At 55.8% G+C, this 19,884-nt stretch overlaps 1 protein-coding gene across 6 annotated transcripts in view; it reads right to left on the bottom strand.

Annotated features, from left to right (window-relative positions):
• Positions 1–19,884, bottom strand: part of PIK3C2B (phosphatidylinositol-4-phosphate 3-kinase catalytic subunit type 2 beta) — a 77,654-nt gene that overhangs the window by 27,009 nt on the left and 30,761 nt on the right. For all 6 annotated transcript variants that reach the window (XM_061381923.1, XM_061381924.1, XM_061381921.1 and 3 more), the window contains 15 exons: positions 18,706–18,817; positions 18,501–18,580; positions 18,054–18,117; positions 15,716–15,862; positions 13,340–13,373; positions 12,339–12,534; positions 11,211–11,333; positions 7,697–7,864; positions 7,161–7,272; positions 6,006–6,148; positions 4,639–4,827; positions 3,406–3,499; positions 3,174–3,268; positions 2,331–2,511; positions 1,514–1,621 (listed from right to left, as the gene is read on the bottom strand). In XM_061381923.1, the coding sequence (XP_061237907.1) occupies positions 1,514–1,621; positions 2,331–2,511; positions 3,174–3,268; positions 3,406–3,499; positions 4,639–4,827; positions 6,006–6,148; positions 7,161–7,272; positions 7,697–7,864; positions 11,211–11,333; positions 12,339–12,534; positions 13,340–13,373; positions 15,716–15,862; positions 18,054–18,117; positions 18,501–18,580; positions 18,706–18,817 (1,846 nt within the window). The remainder of the gene's footprint in view (positions 1–1,513; positions 1,622–2,330; positions 2,512–3,173; positions 3,269–3,405; positions 3,500–4,638; positions 4,828–6,005; positions 6,149–7,160; positions 7,273–7,696; positions 7,865–11,210; positions 11,334–12,338; positions 12,535–13,339; positions 13,374–15,715; positions 15,863–18,053; positions 18,118–18,500; positions 18,581–18,705; positions 18,818–19,884) is intronic.

A 19,884-nucleotide genomic window follows, 5' to 3' on the forward strand; every position in this document is an offset into this window, starting at 1 on the left:
ACCACACACTCACCCACACCACACACCACACACCCACACTACACACCACACACCCCCACCACACACCCACACCACACACGCACCCACACCACACACACACCCACATCACACACTACAGACTCACCCACACCACACACTCACCCACACTACACACCCACACCACACACTACACACTCACCCACACCACACATCACACACTCACCCACACCACACACCCACCCACACCACATACCACACACTCACCCACCCCACACACTACACACTCACACCACACACCACACACCCACACCACATACCACAAACTTACCCAAAACACACACCACACACTCACACCACACACCACACACCCACACCACATACCACAAACTTACCCACAACACACACTCACCCACACCACATACCACACACCCTCACCACACACCACAAACTTACCCACACCACACACTACACACTCACACCACACCACACACCCACACCACATACCACAAACTTACCCACAACACACATTCACACACCCACACCACACACCACACATTTACCCAGACCACACACTTACCCCGACACACCACACACTCACCCGCACCACAAACCACACACCCACACCACACACCACATACTCACCCACACCACACACTTACCCACACCACACACCATACACTCACACACACCACACATACACACACACCACACACCACACCCATACCCACATCACACACCAGACACTCACTCACATCACACACCAGACACTCACCCACACCACACACTACACACTCACACCACACAACACATACCCATACCACATACCATAAACTTACCCACAACACACACACACCCACACCACATACCACATACCCACACCACACCACACATTTACCCACACCACACACCCACACCACACACTTACCCCCACCACACCCCACACACTCACCCACACCACACACCACACATCCACCCCACACACTCACCCACACCACACACCACACACCCACAGCACACACCTACCCACACCACACACCCAACCACATACTCACCCACATCACATACCACACACTTACCCACACCACACACTCACCCACACAACACACACTCACCACACACCCACACCACATACCCACACCACACACTCACCCACACATCACACACCCACACCACACACCTACACCATACACACACCCGCACCACACACTCATCCACACCATACACCCATATCACACACCACACACTCACCCACACCACACACCACACACTCACCCACACCACACACCACACACTCACCCACACCACACACTCACCCACACCACACACTCACCCACACCACACACCACACACTCACCCATACCACACACCACACACCCACACCACACAGCTTCAGGTGAAAGACCACACATGTCAGGGCTGGGAAGAGGCTCCACATAAGCCTCTCTTCCTTGTCTCTCTCAGTAACTAGGTCAGTGAGGACCCTGCTTCCATGAGCCCTCCCCACTCCGAGAGCCCCACACCCGCAGTCACTCACCCTGGGCACGACGCCCTTAACCAGCAGACTGGGGCTGAGGGGCAGGCGGCAGGAGCCATTGAGGACGAAGAACTGCTCCACCTCCTCCAGGCCGGCACGGAGGATGCCCTGTGGGGGGAGCGGGGTGGGGTGAGGGCCGGAGGCTCCACCGAAGTCAGGTCTCTCCCCGGGCGGGTGCCCAGTAGCAGCTGGTATGGAAATAATCACCAGAGAGGTGTGGACAGCCTCCTGCAGACCACGATGAAGGAAAACCACCCCCACATCCCTGCCCGGGCCAGCGCCAGGCCACACCTGCAGAGACGGAGCGAATGGCAGAACGGCTCACGGGGGCCGCAGGCCAAGGAGGAGCTGTCCCTTGGGCCGTGGCCAGAGGAAGCCAATAATCTAGACTTCATCATCTCCCAATTTTTAAAGGTTAGCAACCAGGATCCCTAATATTGGCCTAATACAGGCCCGTTGTACAAACACAAAGGTGCCCCCTCTGGCGGTCCTGGAACAGGCTCACTGCGCAGTGGACAAAGGATGACTGGGTTTTCGCCCTCCCTCGGCCCCTCTGGCTGGGCGCTCTTGTGTGGTGAAGCACTGATACAACTTGGCTCAGCCTTTAAGGCAAACAGTTAAATAGACATTTTAATACTTAGCAAGCCAAAGAAAACACTCCCATGGTTTGTAGCCTGTAGATTAGAGAATCGCCTCCTTCCAGCCCCTCACCAGTGATGGTCAAGTGCCATCCTGCTGGTCAGGAGGCCTGAGAAGTTACGATTGGCTGCAGAGGCCCAGAACCAGAATGGGGCAGAGGCAGCCTCGCCCTGCTCACCTGCCGTGCAGACGGGGCAGCCTCCCGGACCTGCTGGGCAAGTTTGGCCAGGGTATTAACAAGCCAGCACTGGCGGTTAAACTCCTCTCTCAGCCCCTTGCCACAGCAACACAACAAGGCGGCCAGCAGGTACTGGTAGCGGATGCTGAACTGAGAGTCTTTGAGGCCGTCCTTCAGCAACCTATCCGGCAAAGGGAAGCGCGGCAATCAGAACACCCAAGGGACCACAGGCAAGGGGGCTGGGCAACGGCCAGACCCAGCTCCAACTCCCTGGAAAACCCACCCCAAATTTGGGAAGGAAAACAGACTCTGGGTGTAAAACTGATACAGAGGTGTTCATCCACTTCTCAGCTTGCCCATGCTGTTTTTAAGTAGAGCTCCAAGGCCTCATGCATCTGGTTTCTCCTTTATATTTCTGCCACATGAGGGTGGAGGGGAGGGCCAGGGATGATCCCACTCTGCTTACCATAGGGGTGGGCTGAGACCCCCCTGAGGAAAAGGTGCTGGCCCAAATACTGCAACCCAGATGGCTCAGGTCCCCACCTGGCAGTGCTAAATCATTTCAGTGGTGTCCGACTCTTTGCAAACCCTCGGACTGCAGCCCGCCAGGCTCTTACGTCCATGGGATTCTCCAGGCAAGAATACTGGAGTGGGTTGCCATTTCCTTCTCCAGGGGATCTTCCCAACCCAGGGATCGAAACTGCGTCTCTTTTGTCTCCTGCACTGGCAGGCGGGTTCTTTACCACTAGCGCCACCCAGGAAGCCCCTACCCTGCAGGTTGAAAGTAAAGTACTCCCAAGTGAGGGAGACAAGTCTACCTCTCCCCTTTCTGCACAGTTTTACCAGAAGAAGTAGTGAGTCACTCTCAAGTCAGAGACCGCTCGCTTCAGGAGGAAGCGCACCAAGGGGCTGTCCAGGTAGCACTCATACTTTAAGGCCTGGGTGGGAGACAGGGGACAGGGGGCTTTGTTGACTGTCCATACTCTATACCAAGCAATATCCCTGTAGAATACAGTCTGTCTTGGGGTCCCGGGGGCGGGACCATCAGAACTGGAGGGAAGGCCAGCCCACCCACCTGCACGAGCTGGGGCAAGTAGTCCAGCAGCTCGGCATCGGAGAGGGAGCCGATCCACTGTACAGCCATGCGACGCACCTCCTGGTCTGGAAACCTGCAAAACAGAGCCCAGAACGCTGACAATCCAGTCCCAGGGTCTGAGGCACAGGAGTGAGCAAGCACCCTCACACCAGGGCCTCAGAGGCATGGGTGGAGAAAAGGTAATGACTTCCAGAATCTGCCAAAGCCACTAGGAGTCTTAAGCACCTTTTCTGGATTGCAATCCTTGAGAACGTCCCAGCCCACAGTTAGAGTCAGCCTGAGGCCATGGAAGTCACTCTCATTCCCTGTATGAGCTAAAGAAAATGAGACAAAGTCCTCAAAGCCACTCCCAAAGATCTCTTCCTTAATTCCCACTCTGCTAGAAATTCCCATCATCAAAGAGTCCTCATGAGAGTCAAAGTGCCATCACTTCTTGGTACCATCCTTTAATGCAAAACTTGTCCGGTGAATAACAGAGATCACTATAAGCCAGTATACCTAGCCAGAATTAGTTTAGCAGAGATTAGCAAATCCATTGCCTCAAAAAGGCCAGAAGGTAAGATGCATGGATTAGATACATTTTAATTACTAAGAGTAGTAGAAAATAAGCCAAGAACAGTGGGTACCATCTAGGGGTTTGAGACTGGAAGCCTGTGTCCCTAGCGGAAAGAAGAAAGCGATGGCTTCAAAAGTAGAACTAAGTAATAAGATTTGGGTTAAACAGGTGTGTGCATACATCAAATCTCAGCAAATGTACACATAAGGCTTGGGCATTTATTTATATGTATATTTTATCTCAAAGGAAAAACTGTAAATAAACATTGAGGTCTAGTTAATGATATGCTTGCTAAAGAATTTAGGAAGGAGTTATGATGTCTCAATTTACTTCAAAATGCATATAAAAATAGGATATATTGATGGAAGTACACATACAATAAATCAAATGTAATAAATGCTACAGGTTAGAATCTAGGTGGTAGGAATATGGATGTTCACTATTTTCAGTTTTGTTGTATGTTTGGAAAATGTTCATAGTATAACATGAGGTGGAGAAACAGAAGAATGAGGAGTATAACATGGGGTGGAGAAACAGTAGGAAAGCCCTGAATTTCCACGCCCACGTGACCACTCCCCCTCAGAACAGCTCACTCCAGCGCCGCAGGCTGGCTTGGGCAGGACTTTGGGTCGGGAAAGGTGGGTGTCGTGACTCACGTGGCGTGCAGGAGCCCCAGGGCGTCCTGGTGGTTCATGGGGGTCCACTGCGCCAGCAGAGCATAGGTGTCGGGGAGGCACGCCCACTCCCAGCTGGGCGCGCTGGCAAGCACCAGCGGCAGCGCGCTCACCTCCGCGTGGCAGTAATACCGCTTCTCCCACAGGCGCTTTTTGTCGGCATCCGTGAGCCTGGGGGTGGGGGTGCAGGGCGGTGAAAGGGCGTGGGGCCAGCTGTCTGCAGGGAGCCGGCCTCTGAGAGAACGCTGCGCGCGCCGACTAGTACCCAAGGGGCGCTGTGAACGCCTCCCTCCAGGCTACACCCAAAGCCCTTAAGTCAGAATAGGGAAGGCAGACGCTATCCCTGCTGCTGCTGCTAAGTCGCTTTGGTCGTGTCTGACGCTATCCCTAAGGGGTTGCAAAGTGTGAAGCAAATTTTGGGGGCCAGACTCCAAATCTCAGGGACATCCGGGCCAATGGCACAGGATCGGCTGCCCCTCCTGAGGGCGCACTGAGGGCATCTCCCAAGTAGAGCCACCAGAGGGCAGCAGTCCCCATGCCAGGGTCAAGGCAGCTGAGAGGCCTCTGGGGCCGAGGGGGGGGGTTGGGGGGGTGGGGGCCAGCCGGAGCGCCTCCCGAGCCTGAGATCTGGTGTCCAATGGGGGAGGGAGCTGAGGGGCGGATGAGTAAGGGGTCAGCAGGGGGAGGGGAGTGCCCCGATGGGACAGGAGCCAGCAAGAGAAGCTCCAGCTCTCTCATTTCCTCAGCTGCCACAGGCAGGGCCATGCCAGAGCCAGAGAGGTACAGGAGAGGACAAGCCAGGGAGCGCCCAGACCCCATGGCTCCTCCAGCTCCTCCGCACCAGCTGAGAGAAGTGGCCCCCAGGGTGAGATCAGCTTGGGCTCACAGACTCCTGAGAGCTGCCAGCTTGCCTTGGGAGCAGATCTTCTTTGGAAAGTGTCAGGGCCAGAGAAACACCAAGGCTGTGGGTGTGGCAGGGGCAGCAGGTGGGGGCACAGTGGGAGGCCCAGCGGCCCCCATGGACAGCAAACAGCCCTCAGCTCCTCTGCAGTGGGCAGAGCTCTGGTGCTCCTGGCCTGCTGATCCTGGGTCAAGTGCCCATTGTGGGGAGGGGCATTCCCAGATCTAAAACCCTCACTCTGAGCTCTCCACCCTCCTCAGCTTTTGAAAAAGCTCTAGGGGCTGCAGAGCCCTGTCTCCATGACTTCCCGCCCAGGTGGCAATCAATACCCACACCAGCCCACCTCGCCTCCCAGAGCAGGAGGGCAGGGACCCACTGGGAGGTCAGCTGAAAGCCGAGAAATTCACTGGAGGCCTGAGTCACACGCGGGGCATGCCCTGAGCCTCACCAGTGCAGGGATTCCTTCTGCATGATGTTTTTAAGCACATGTTGGTCTTCCTCCCGGAGGCTGCCAAACTCATAGCGGGGGCTGAACTTGTCTCCAGCAGGGCTGGTGAACTTGATGTCAAAGGCCGAGGTGGGAAAGTCAATCTGCAGGGTGACATCGGGAAAGTGAGGAGAGAGAACCACAACTGGGTGGCTCCAACTTGCTCTCACCTGCCAACATGCCCACCTCCCTCCCTCCCTCCCGCAGATTCTTTGTCTGTAAAATAAACTTGTTGGAGCTGGTGATCACTACAGTCCCTTCCAGCTATAACCTCCAGCAAAAAATGAGAAGGAAACAAAGAGACAGAAAGAAAAATGGTCAAGTGAGGAAGAGACTGGGCTGAGATGCGTCTAGGTGAGGGGACTGGTCCCAGGCCAGAGCTCTGCACAGATGTGTGATTAGGCTGGGGAGTCTTCAGTCTTGGCGGGTACCGCCTGATGGAAGTTGGGACCACATGCGGGGCGAGGGCCCTGCCAACTCTGAGGCCGCAATGCTGCGTCCCCTTCCTCTGTGCTGCCATGTTCATCCTCCTATAACGGATGTCAGAGCCCAGGGAGACCGTCCTCAAAGGGAGTTCCACATTCTTTCATTCAGGAAATGCTTATCGAAACCTAATATACGCCAAGCGTTAGGCCCTGGGTACGGAGTAGTAAATATGACAGATAAAAATGCCTGCCTCTTGGAGCTTTCATTCTGTATCCACTTTGATATCCCATATTCCATACCAAAGCATCTTGTGACCACAGTGGAGCCGGAGAGTGGTAACTAGACCTTGGACCTGACTCCTCCCTTGTCCAGAGAATGGGTCCCCCCACGGGCACCAAGAGGGGATGGCTCAGCCTACTAATAGAGTTCATCACAAGGGGCCCTGAGGAGCTGAGCCGTGCTTGGCAAGGGCCTCAAATCCCGCCTCGGGCTCCTTGAAATCAGGTGACCTCCAGGAGACAGGACACGGACTCCACAGAGACGGCCCTCCCTCTCTGCTCCAGCCTCCGCCACACCACCCCATGCCCCAGCTCCGCATGCTCTCCTACCGCCCCAGCCCAGACCTCCGGGGGAGCCTTGGAGCCACCTCTGGAGGGGCCTGAGGGTGGGAGTGACAGGCTGGGCTCTCACCTGCAGGATCACACTATCTGGCTGATGGAAATTAGGTGCACTCCAGCGGGCACTGGGACTTTCCTGTGTTGCTGGCCATAAGCCCAGAAGCTTCCGGCCACAGGTCAGGACTCTAAGGGAGATGAAATGGGGGGTGAGCCAACAAACCCAGTGGCTAAGGACATGGTTTTCCTCTTGCTTCCCCATCCAAAAATCTGCCTTTTCTGCTCGAATCCACTGCCCAACTCTTCTCTCTCATTCTCTCCCTAGACCACCACCTGTTCCTTCTTTCAAGCCCTAAAAAATCCCACTCTTTCCAGGAAGCCTTTCTAAGCTCACCACACCTGGGGTGGATGCCTTCATGAGCTAGAGAGGGGGACTGGAGGACCTCTGAGATCCTTCCAATGATAAGACCAGATGGCATTACATGAGCACGCATTTCCCTGCCCCTTCCCACCAGTCCTGGGCCATGAGTCCTGCCCAGTAGCTTCCTTGGTCACACCTCTGCCTAGGCCCTCCTCCACCCAAGGCCAAGCTGGTGCCCTGGGCCCACATACTGCCTGAAGTTGAAGAGCGGAGCAGTGACCCAGCCCAGGGCTTCGGGCACCCGCCGCTGCTTGTTGGCCTCCGAGGAGCTCCCCGGCGGGGGCACGGGCAGAGCGTAGAGGGTGGCACACAGCAGGGTCTCCCGAGGCAGCCGGTTCAGCTGCACAGGGAAGCAGATCCTAGGGAGGACAGGAAACCAGATCAGCCAGTGCTGCCCCTGTGGCCTCCAGGGCCAGGCGGCAGGACGGCAGGCTGAGGCTGAGGGCTCCGCCTCCCACGTGCTCCCTGGGGAAGCCTTCCTGCAGAACCAGGACAGACCCCAGACTGGAGTCAAAACTTCCCTCAAGGCCCTCGGGATCACAGTCCACAGATCAGTCTCTGCAGCCTCTGGGGAGAGTCAGGCAAACATCTTCGGACTCTGAGGCTCCTCATTGTGACCAGACAGAACTCACTGAGCCAGAGCCACCTAGAGTTCAGGTGATGACATGACCCAAACAGTCTGCCGCACTCCTTCCTGAGTTTCAGGACTTCTGCAGAGGGTCCCCAAGAACCCACTTGCTGAAACGGACCCACAGTCCTTTTCCACTGAACAATCCCCGCCACCAGGAAGCAGCAGCAGGATCTCTTCCTCCCGCTGACTCCCCCACCCACCGCCACACAGCCCTCCCCAGGCCCCTCTTCTCCTAACCCACCAGGCCCAAATAATTTGTTCTCACCCCCAACATTTTGAAAACCAAAAGAATAAAAAGTAGAGGCTCCTCCCTGCCCCCGGGTAGTGAGAAAGCAACCGGCAGGGTCCGAAGAAGTCAGGCACAGAAGCCCCGGGGGACCCAGATGGTCTCCGCCTGCTCCCCTTCTGAGTCACACCACACCCAGCCGCGCCCTCCAAGTTCAGGAGCAGGCCCTGGGGTGGGGTGAGGGGGAAGGGGAGGGGAGCTGTGGGAAGAGGGAGGACCTGCATTACCTTTCGGGGAAGCTGTCCCGGGGCCAAAGTCCATGCTGTCACACCCTTCTGGCCAGCCCCGGGCCCAGCAGCTTCTATGCCCGAGGACACAGAGGCAGGGCGGCCACCCCCGTGGTGAGCAGCTTCATGACCAGCAGCTCCCCCCACTGTGCCCCTCACTCCTGGGGGAACCTCCACCTAAGCGGAGCACTCCCACCTCCCTGCCAGACACTGGCAGGGCCCTGCCCCGTCCCTACCCCGGGGGCCCACAGCTATAATTAGGACCCCTCCAGGAGCCAGCACACATGCCAGGCCAGGCCAGGGGCAGAGCCAGGCTGCTTGGCCTATTTTGAGAGTTAGCTGATCCCCACACTACAGTGGGGGAGAGGACCGGCTGGCCCCACAGCAGAGAGGAGACGGAGCTAGTCCCGATCCTTTCTTTTCACCCAAGAAGAGGCTTCCAGCTGGGCACCCAGAGGAAAAGTGGAGTGTGGAAACTTTCTGAACTGAAACCAGCAAGTCTGGCCCCAGCCAAGGCCCCCTTCTCCTCGCCCCTTGGGTATATCCGGTGTTCTGAAATCTCCCCATGGACCGTCACCTGGGGTCAGTCAGGACAACCAGTAGGTGAGCTGCAACCCGTCCCTCAACAGCATGGCACAGGGGCCAGCTCCCACCGGCTGGGGTCCTGGGATGTGCCCTTCCAGTCCTGGTTCTGCCTCTCCCAACCTGGGCCAGCTATTCACACCTCTGTGCCTCAGTTTCCTTATCAGTGAAAAGGGGAACAGAGCTTCACGTGTGTGACATGTGTGTAGACTATGTGCTTTTTTCTGTGTGACACTGTGGTTACTGCATTGGAACTGAGTTACACATTTAGTCCTTTCACGCACAAACATCTTCATGTGTCAGTCACTGCGCCAGTCACTTGGAACAGAGAAACTGGAACTGAGAGGGCTCCCCCAGCTCAAAACACGACAAAGATGATAAAGAAGAAAACGTCTATCGTGCACTAGGTATCATGCCAAGCAACTACTGGCAATGTCTCGACTGCTCTCAAACAACCCTATAGGGTAGGCCGTATCACCATCCATTTTGGACTCAATGACCTGCCCAAGGTGGGACCTGCAGGGAGGAGAGGATGGTGGCACCCCAAGCCAGTGCTCTGAACCCTACACTGTAGTACGCCTTCCCACGCACCTTGTTCTTAATCGGGAAGGTGCCCAAGGGCGACCCGGAGGGGCAGCACTGAGACAACCCCTTCCACAAGGCTCTAGGCAGGAGACCAGCCCCCTGGGGTCTGAGGCAGAGACTCAGGAAGCGGGATGAGGCCACAGGGCACGCAGCCCAGGGCAGGACATGCTGGGCTGCTTCCACGCCTCTGACACTCTGCAGGGAACGGCTCACTGTGGGGTCTGCCTGGGCCAGAGCACTGTAACGCACCCCTCCCTTAGCAGCAGTGGTAAGTGAGTCAGAGAGTCCCAAGGGGATGATGGAATTCGGGAGCCTTTTAATGCAGCCATCCTCCACCTCCAAAGAGACTTTCCTGCCCTGGTGGTTGCTTAATCAGAGAACTGTATTTCCCCCTTTATTGCTCTAAGAACCGTAAAAGTGTGACGACAGGAGACAGGGGCTGCCCTCCGTGCTGCTTGTCCCCCTTCAGCCACCCGTAAAATGGCCCACCTCTCCCAGACCTCCAGGCTCTCCATGCACCTATTTCAGCACCCCGTGGCCTCACCGAGGAACCTCCTCAATCTCTTAAATCTTCTGCTTTGTACATAAGGACTCAGAGATAAGTCAATCTGGGAAAGTGAAGCTGGGGGAGCAACAAACTCCCTGAGCGGATGGAGCACAGCACAGAAAACGCACAAGGCACACGAAGCTCTGCCCTGTCGCGTCGAGGCGCCCGCACCTCCATTTCCTTCCTGCTTCGCTTGGCTGATGCCTACCTTCCTGACAGCAAATTACTGTTAATAGCACGGTGCTGCTATCCTGTGCTTGTGGTTTCATGTTTATATCTGTAGCCTATCTCATTTCAGTGCCACAACTGCCTCTGAGTTAAACAAATGTCCCCACTTCACAGGTTGAGAAACTGAGGCCTCGGAGAATCTAGGACTACAGGCAGAGCTAGAGACAGAGCTTCACTCCTACGGCTCCAAGGCCATTCTTCTTCCCCATAGGCAGCCTTTCCCCCCGATATGTAAGGGAGAAAGCACACAGTCCTGTCTCCCTCTTCTACAGGAAATTTAGGAACAAGGGAGATGAGACTCTATCAGACTAGTTAAACCTTTTAAGGGAGACAAGATTAAAATGATGAATTATTATTAAGACTAATGTTTATATGGTCGTTCATGGTTTACAACACGCTTTTATGGTCACTTCTCATTGGAGACTCATAACCACTTTAAAGGTAGAAATTACACCAGTCCTCATTTAAGAGCTCTGGAAGTGGAGACTCAAGAGTCTAAATGGCTCTCCTGGTTGGTCAGTGAGAGAGCCCGGTTTAACCTGGGTCTTCAGAGGCTGAGAGAGGGTCTGCAGTGGGCCCTGGAGCCTCGGGGGTAGGTTGGCGGGGCCGGGGTGCTTACTGCTGGTCCCAGATGACGAGGTGGAAGAGGTACTTGGAGAAGTGGACCCGTCGGGTCTGCAGGGGGCTGCACAGCTCCTTGCCGCCGTGGCTGAGGGAGCAGGAGAGGTAGAACTCTTCATAGCTACAAGGGAAAGGAGGCAAGTCAGGGCCCTCGGCTCCCAGAGGGCATCTCGGCACCGAACCACGCCAAGCTCCATTTCCCCCGGTTACACTCCTCTCGGTCTGCAGGACTAGAACACGCGGTCAAAGGGCCGGACAGCCAGGTAGGATCTGGGGACGCGACCTCCGGGAAAAGCAGCTCAGCCTGGGTGCCCCTGCCCGCTCTGAGGCTGCGTGTGGAGCCCTGGTCCCTGCCCCTTACTGGATGCAGCCCGCAGCCCCTGCCCAGGGCCAGCGCCATCCCCGGGCCCGCGTGCGCATCTGCGCCGGTGCGCGTGCGCGGGCAGGGGGTGGCGTGGAAGGAGAGCGCGACAGATGCGGACGTGAATGCCGACACAGGGGGGTCCCTGCGCCGACAGGTGCCTGACAGAGGAGGGCAGCGAAGGCCCAGGCTCCCAGAGTCGCCCTTTGTTCTCCGCCAGTCGCCCAGAGGAATACATTAAGCGGGGAACAAAAAGAGCGGGGAAGGGGGCGGGGGTTCGGGAGGAGGGCGGAGTGGGGGGGCCACAGGCCTGATCCCCTCGGGCCAAGGGGGCCGGCATGGGAGGGCCTGAGGACCACGCTAATGTCCCCCACCCACCCCCGCGGGCCTGGGGGACTCCAGACAAAGGGTCGGCCGCGCCCCCGCCCCGCCCACTGTGTGCGCGCTGTCACGGCAGGAGGGTGCACTCAGCCTGGGAAGCTGGGAAGCGGCCATCTGTCGCTGCCAGCGTGTCACCCCCGCCGGCCTTGGGTGGGAGGGGCAGGGATGCCTCTGCAGCCAGCACCAGGCGGGAACGCCAGCCCCGGCCACCGCTGCCCCTTCCCCCCCTGCACGTCCCTCTTCTGTGTCCCTCTCAGTGGGCGCATGGGGCATCACCGTGCCACAGATCCTGAATTTAGGGCCGTGGCGTCCCATGCAGACAGAAAGGCATCTGAAGTGACACTCGGCTTGCTCCCTAGTCCCGGGCCAGCAGCCCGCGCTCACCTGGTAGCCCAGGTGATCGGGATGCGGTGGGTGGCATAGACCGTGAAGGCCAGCGGCCCCGAGAGATGGCAGGCCTCCTGAACCAGGGCGTGCTTGCGGCTCCCAGGCACCGCGGGCTGGAAGTCTGCGTTGAACGTGTTGCAGTACAGCTCCACCAGGTCCAAGATGGCAGCCGTCAGGGCTTCCACAACCTTCTCTGTTTAAGGAAGGGGTCGGGAGGAAGAGCTCTGAGGGTCAGTGAGCTCCATTCTGTGGGCAAGGCACTGCCTGGGACCGCGGCCCTGAGCGCCAGTCACGCGTCTGTGCTGAAATGGGGAAAGCAGGGGCACAGCACATACTGCTCATAAAATGAAAGATGCTCAGTTCTAAACATCGTCCTGATTTATATGTGCTGCTACTTATTTTGTGTTAAATGTCCTTTCTTTTAGGAAATAGTAGGAATAAGAGTTATCAGTTACTAGGAAGTCACTGCTTAGCAAAATAAGACCAACAATTGTATGTCGGTCACCAAAATAATACTTTTTGGTCCACAAAATCTGAAAGATTGGGAATCACTGACCAAGAATCCTGGAGATATGAGCAACATATTTCTAGGATATGGGCAACATTCTGCTGGAAAGACTTAAGAGGGGATCCTAGGGGAAAATTCTTTATCACTGTCTCCCCAGGCCCTGCTGAATTGGAAACATGGGGGTTATGAGCCTACAACCTACTCGAGTGAAAGTTTTCCCATTTGGAAGCCGGGGCACCATGCCCACTCCCACACTTACACAAACTCATCTCCATCTCCCAGGGACACCATAGGAATAAATAGGAAAAATAATGCAAAAACATTTTGTGGAAAGAAATATGCTCTCCAGCTGTGTCCATGCCTCATATAGGAAAACACACACACACAGGCAGACCTGGACCCATAAATCAAGGGAGCTGGGGAGAAAAGGAATCTGGGCAGAACCTGAGGTTTTCACCTGCCCACTCCCACATGAAGAGCAGTCCCTTACCTCGGTTTTCCTTCATGGCCAAGACGGTGGGATCCTGTTGGGGAGAAAGGAGGGGAAGGGGAGCTTCAGGGCCACAGTCCTTTCCATCACAGCTTTTCATAGCCGCCCTCATCTGGACCAGGCTGGACCGAAATTCAAGGAGCAGAGGTTCCCCAGGGAGGATAGAGTGACAGTCTGTACCAGATCCGTGTGAGGGACAGTGAGCCAGAGCAAGGAGATAGTCCTCGCATCCACCCAAACGAGCCACGATACAGTCATTGTGTCCACCCAAACGAGCCATGATACAATCATCACATCCACCAAAACAAGCCAGGATACAGTCCTCCCGTCCACCCAAACGAGCCAAGGTACAGTCCTCCCGTCCACCCAAACGAGCCAGGATACAGTCCTCCCGTCCACCCAAACGAGCCAGGGTACAGTCCTCCCGTCCACCCAAACGAGCCAGGGTACAGTCCTCCCGTCCACCCAAACGAGCCAGGATACAGTCCTCCCGCCCACCTAAACGAGCCAGGGTACAGTCCTCCCGCCCACCCAAACGAGCCAGGGTACAGTCCTCCCGTCCACCCAAACGAGCCAGGGTACAGTCCTCCCGTCCACCCAAACGAGCCAGGGTACAGTCCTCCCGTCCACCCAAACGAGCCAGGGTACAGTCCTCCCGTCCACCCAAACGAGCCAGGATACAGTCCTCCCGTCCACCCAAATGAGCCAGGATACAATCCTCCCATCCACCTAAACGAGCCAGGGTACAGTCCTCCCGCCCATCCAAACCAGCCATGATACAGTCCTCCCGTCCACCCAAACGAGCCAGGATACAGCCATCACGTCCACCCAAACGAGCCAGGATACAGTCCTCCCGTCCACCCAAATGAGCCAGGATACAATCCTCCCGTCCACCCAAACGAGCCAGGATACAGTCCTCCCGTCCACCCAAACGAGCCAGGATACAGTCCTCCCGCCCACCCAAACCAGCCATGATACAGTCCTCCCGTCCACCCAAATGAGCCAGGATACAGTCCTCCCGTCCACCCAAACGAGCCAGGATACAGTCCTCCCGTCCACCCAAACGAGCCAGGATACAGTCCTCCCGCCCACCCAAACCAGCCATGATACAGTCCTCCCGTCCACCCAAATGAGCCAGGATACAGCCATCACGTCCACCCAAATGAGCCACGATACAGCCATTATGTCCACCCAAACGAGCCATGGTACAGTCCTCCCGTCCACCCAAACGAGCCAGGGTACAGTCCTCCCGTCCACCCAAACGAACCAGGGTACAGTCCTCCGGTCCACCCAAACGAGCCAGGGTACAGCCACTGTGTCCACCCAAACGAGCCATGATACAGCCATCACGTCCACCCAAACGAGCCAGGATACAGTCCTCCCGTCCACCCAAATGAGCCAGGATACAGCCATCACATCCACCCAAACGAGCCAGGATACAGTCGTCACGTCCACCCAAACGAGCCAGGATACAGCCGTCGCGTCCACCCAAACAAGCCACAATACAAACGAGCCAGGATACAGTCCTCCCGTCCACCCAAACGAGCCAGGGTACAGCCATTGTGTCCACCCAAACAAGCCAGGATACAGCCATCATGTCCACCCAAATGAGCCAGGATACAGTCCTCCCATCCACCCAAATGAACCAGGATACAGCCATCACATCCACCCAAACGAGCCAGGATACAGCCATCACATCCACCCAAACGAGACAGAATACAGTCGTCACGTCCACCCAAACGAGCCAGGATACAGTCCTCCCGTCCACCCAAACGAGCCAGGGTACAGTCCTCCCGTCCACCCAAACGAGCCAGGGTACAGTCCTCCCATCCACCCAAACGAGCCATGGTACAGTCCTCCCGTCCACCCAAACAAACCAGGATACAGTCGTCACGTCCACCCAAACAAGCCAGGATACAGCCGTAGCGTCCACCCAAACGAGCCAGGATACAGCCATCGCGTCCACCCAAATGAGCCGGTGCAGCCCTTGGGCCACTCGCGTTTAGATCGCAGCACCTGCCACGCAGCTGGCCCTGTCTGCACAGCATGCAGCCCCTGCGGTGGCGCCTCCAGTCCCTGGCTCGGGGAGATTCTGGTCTTGCACCCCAGTGGGTATGCAAACGGCCAGGCAGCGCCTCAGTGACTGTGAGCAGCCTTTGCCTGCATTCCTGGCCTCAGTCCTGGTGGCAGGCCCCGGCCGCGCTCAGACTCGGGGAAAGGCAACACACTTGGCCTCCATTTCCCAGGAACTTTGTGACCGAGTGTTCAGACATGAAAGATGCAGGTGGAGGGAAGAGCCCTTCAGTAAGTGAACACCCCGCCACCTGATTCCCGGGGCTACTCCCCTCCTCCTTCCCCATGCTAGCACTCCATTACCTTCTGGATTTTAGGCTTCACTCGGGAAGGGCAGGGGGGCAGCTGGTTGAGAGCGCTGGTGATCTCAGGGGTTTCCACAGCGGCTAGGGCGTTGCAGATGGCCTTGACGGACTGGACCACCCTGTCGGCCTTCAGTGGGAAGTCCCCCTGTGGGAGGCAGCACAGTGAGGCCGGCAGGCACGTGCTGCAGGGGAACGGGTTGGGAGGGTAACCTGTGGGGCCCATGCTTTATTTTCAGACACCCAGCATTAGCGAATATCACACAGCTCCTGATGAATTAAAGGAGCCGTGCCCACGTTCCCCAATGCTTTCAGCCATCCTCACTGAACCTCGTCTTATCTCCAGCCTCCCTCTGTCCACTCGTCTGTTTATACTACACAAACACATGCGGGGTCTCACCGGGGTGACGTGCAGTTTTAATAAAATCAATGCACAGAGAATGAAGAGCAAGGGAACCAAATGCATTGAGGGTGCATTTGCACACGCAGCTTTATGTCTCCCGCTAGTGTCAAGCCTGTCCTGGAGGCCTCATCTCAGCCCCACAGCCATGCCATGCCCTGCACCATGGCTCCAGCGGTTTTCTATTCTGGAATCCCTTCACCTTCCCTGCCCTGACTACCTAAGTAAATGCAGATCACAGACGAGCTAAATACTCACTTCCTTCCCAGAGCCTTCCCTAGCAGTCCCCCTCTACAACACTCTCCAAGAGCTCTTGATTACCCAATACCAACCTGTTCTGTCTACCAATAGCTTTATGTTACCATTTCATTCTTTTGGCAGGAACACAGGTTCCCGGAAGCCTGACACAATTCTTACACTTCTCCACCCACAGCGGCCACTAACATAGGGCCAGATTAGTACAAAAAAGGCATTCGGAGAACTCATCTCTCATCACAGTAAAGGTCCAAGCAGAGGCTGCTAGAGCAGGGAGTCTGGCAGTCGGTGGAGGGGTGAGCTAGATACAAAGCTATATCCAGCTCCCCCAAAAGGATGACCACCATTTAAACAGCATCAATGAGACAGGGATTGTTTTTGAAGACCACTATGTGATTTTGCCGGGAGAAATATCAATAACCTCAGATATGCAGATGATACCACCCTTATGGCAGAAACTGAAGAGGAACTCAAAAGCCTCTTGATGAAAGTGAAAATGGAGAGTGAAAAAGTTGGCTTAAAGCTCAACATTCAGAAAATGAAGATCATGGCATCCGGTCCCACCACTTCATGGGAAATAGATGGGGAAACAGTGGAAACAGTGTCAGACTTTATTTTTCTGGGCTCCAAAATCACTGCAGATGGTGACTGCAGCCATGAAATTAAAAGACGCATACTTCTTGGAAGGAAAGTTATGACCAACCTAGATAGCATATTGAAAAGCAGAGACATTACTTTGCCAACAAAGGTTTGTCTAGTCAAGGCTATGGTTTTTCCAGGTCATGTATGGATGTGAGAGTTGGACTGTGAAGAAAGCTGAGGGCCGAAGAATTGATGCTTTTGAACTGTGGTGTTGGAGAAGACTCTTGAGAGTCCCTTGGACTGCAAGGAGATCCAACCAGTCCATTCTGAAGGAGATCAGCCCTGGGATTTCTTTGGAAGGAATGATGCTAAAGCTGAAACTCCAGTACTTTGGCCACCTCATGCGAAGAGTTGACTCATTGGAAAAGACTCTGATGCTGGGAGGGATTGGGGGCAGGAGAAGAAGGGGACGACAGAGGATGAGATGGCTGGATGGCATCACTGACTCGATGGACGTGAGTCTGAGTGAACTCCGGGAGTTGGTGATGGACAGGGAGGCCTGGCGTGCTGTGATTCATGGGGTCGCAAAGAGTCGGACATGACTGAGCGCCTGATCTGATCTGATCTGATTTGATTTTCTTCAACTTCACAGCACATGGGGCACATGTTTATTCCTATGGTTTTGAGGCTTAAAACTCCATGTGAATCCAAGTGGGGAGAGTCTTGGCCCTTCCCTACCTTTGGGATCCTGTGACTCAGCACATAGGAGGTTCCTGGCCTTGTTCACAGGACATTCAAGTTGTATAGCGGGGCAGCAACTCTATGTCTCTTAGCTTTGGAGATGCTGTGCTCCAGAGAGAGGATCCGGGAATGACTCCTGACCTGCTCCCACAGAGGAGCAGAACCCTTCTGAACACACGTGCCAGCCGCCCGACAGACGGCAGTCTTGGTGTGCCCATGTGCTAGAGGAATGAAAAGTGCTCTGCTAATAGATTTCAGTGTCCGCTCCAGATCTCTTTAGTGCTCACTGATCCCGGGAGGACTGGGGGAGAGGCAGGAAGAAGTTTGGGGCTGCTGGGCCAGCTCCAGAATTTGTACTCACGTCAGCCAACAGGAAGGCATCCACCTCATTGTGGTAAGTGTCGAACAGAAGACTCAGGGCCTGCCTGGGGAGTTGGGGACAGGGAAATGTCATAGGAGAAGTCAGGACAGATCCAGTGTTCTGAAAGACCCATTTTCTCCCTCCTCCTCCTCAGCTCAGCGATCAGGCTCTGGTTTAAAGGGGTTTCCGCTCTTCCCGTCAGTCCCATGCAGACTGAAGGCCAGAAGTCCCTTCTGTGGGCCCCCTCTTACTTAGAGAACATAGTAAAGTACTAAGGGAAGGTACGTCACACACCCTGGAGTGGGGATCTTCTCCTGTGAGACTCTGGACCCCCATGCCCGACACGTGCAAGAAGCCCGGGCCGTGGCAGAAAGGCAAGCGGGGGTGCCTCTAGGGTCCCCTCGTGGTCTCTGCTTGGCCCACACCCAGGACGGCACCCGCTCTCACCTGCTGATGGTCTGCTTGACTGGCCTCTCTTGCAGGTGGACGAGGTAGTTCAAGGTGGAGGGGCTCTGGTCATCATTCACCTGTGTGAGGAGCACCCTGTTCAGAAAAGGCGGTTGCCTCCACCGCAGCCCCGCGCTCCTGCCCCAGGCCCACGCAGCATGTTCCGCGTCACCGTCTGCCCACCCCGGCCCCGGCACACACGAACCGTGCGGGCCAGGTCACCGCGCACGGCCTTCTGCTCCATCAGCTGCAGCCGGATATCGATGCCGAACTTCCGACAGTACTGAATATACTCGTGGCTGCCCAGGGCGTGCTTGCTGGAGGGACAGAGGGACAAGGCCGTTAGCATCCTAGAGACTCAGTGGAACTTTCGAGGGAAATGCACACCTCAGCCTAGGGGCAAAAGAAACCAGAGGAAGGGGAGGCAGGAGAGGGGCTGTATTCCTGTGCTGTACTCTCTACCTTGGCTGCTGGGAAACGTCACAGTAGAGCTCAGGCAAAGAAACAGAGGTGTGTCTAAAGAAAAGCCGCCTAATGCAGTTAACCCTTGGTCTGTACAAACACTAACTGTGCTAGGTATTTATTACCGTTATCCCTGGTTCAACTCCAGGAGTGGGAACTTCTGGAGAGGAGGGGAACGGAGATTTCTCAGGGGTAGTGTTTAAACTCCATCCTCCCTGGCGGCTCATACGGTAAAGCGTCTGCCTACAATGCGGGAGAACTGGGTTCAATCCCTGAATCGGGAAGATCCCCTGGAGAAGGAAATGGCAACCCACTCCAGTACTCTTGCCTGGAGCATCCCACGGACAGAGGAACCTAGTAGGCTACAGTCCATGGGGCTGCAAAGAATTGGGCATGACTGAGCAACTTCATTTTTCTCTTGGCTTTGGTATATATGTGTGTTAGTTGCCCAGTCGTGTCCAACTCTGCAACCATGGACTGTAGCCTGCCAGGCTCCTCTGTCCATGGGATTTTCCAGGCGAGAATACTAGAGTGGGTTACCATTCCCTTCTCCAGGGGAATCTTCCCTACCCAGGAATCGAACCTGGGTCTCCTGTACTGCAGGCAGATTCAATACCAACTAAGCCACCAGAGAAGCCTAACTTTGGCATATAGGACAGATCAGAAGCCAGCGTAAGCACAGGTGGTCTTAAGTCCCCCCACACTGTGGTCTTAAGTCACACACTCCTCACTATTACCATCTGGGGTGCCAAGGCCAACCAAGCAAACCCACCAAGATTCGGGGTGGAATTATCCCCAACCAAACTCCTGCTTCTCACCTCCCTCTGTGGGTCGTGTGACTGTGAATAACAATATAATCTCTACAGACGACCTGCATGCCATTACCCCTGCTCAGAGGACAACACACAAGACCTCTGTGCCC

The sequence above is a fragment of the Bos javanicus genome, chromosome 16 (assembly GCF_032452875.1).
Source record: "Bos javanicus breed banteng chromosome 16, ARS-OSU_banteng_1.0, whole genome shotgun sequence".
Lineage (NCBI taxonomy): Eukaryota > Metazoa > Chordata > Mammalia > Artiodactyla > Bovidae > Bos > Bos javanicus.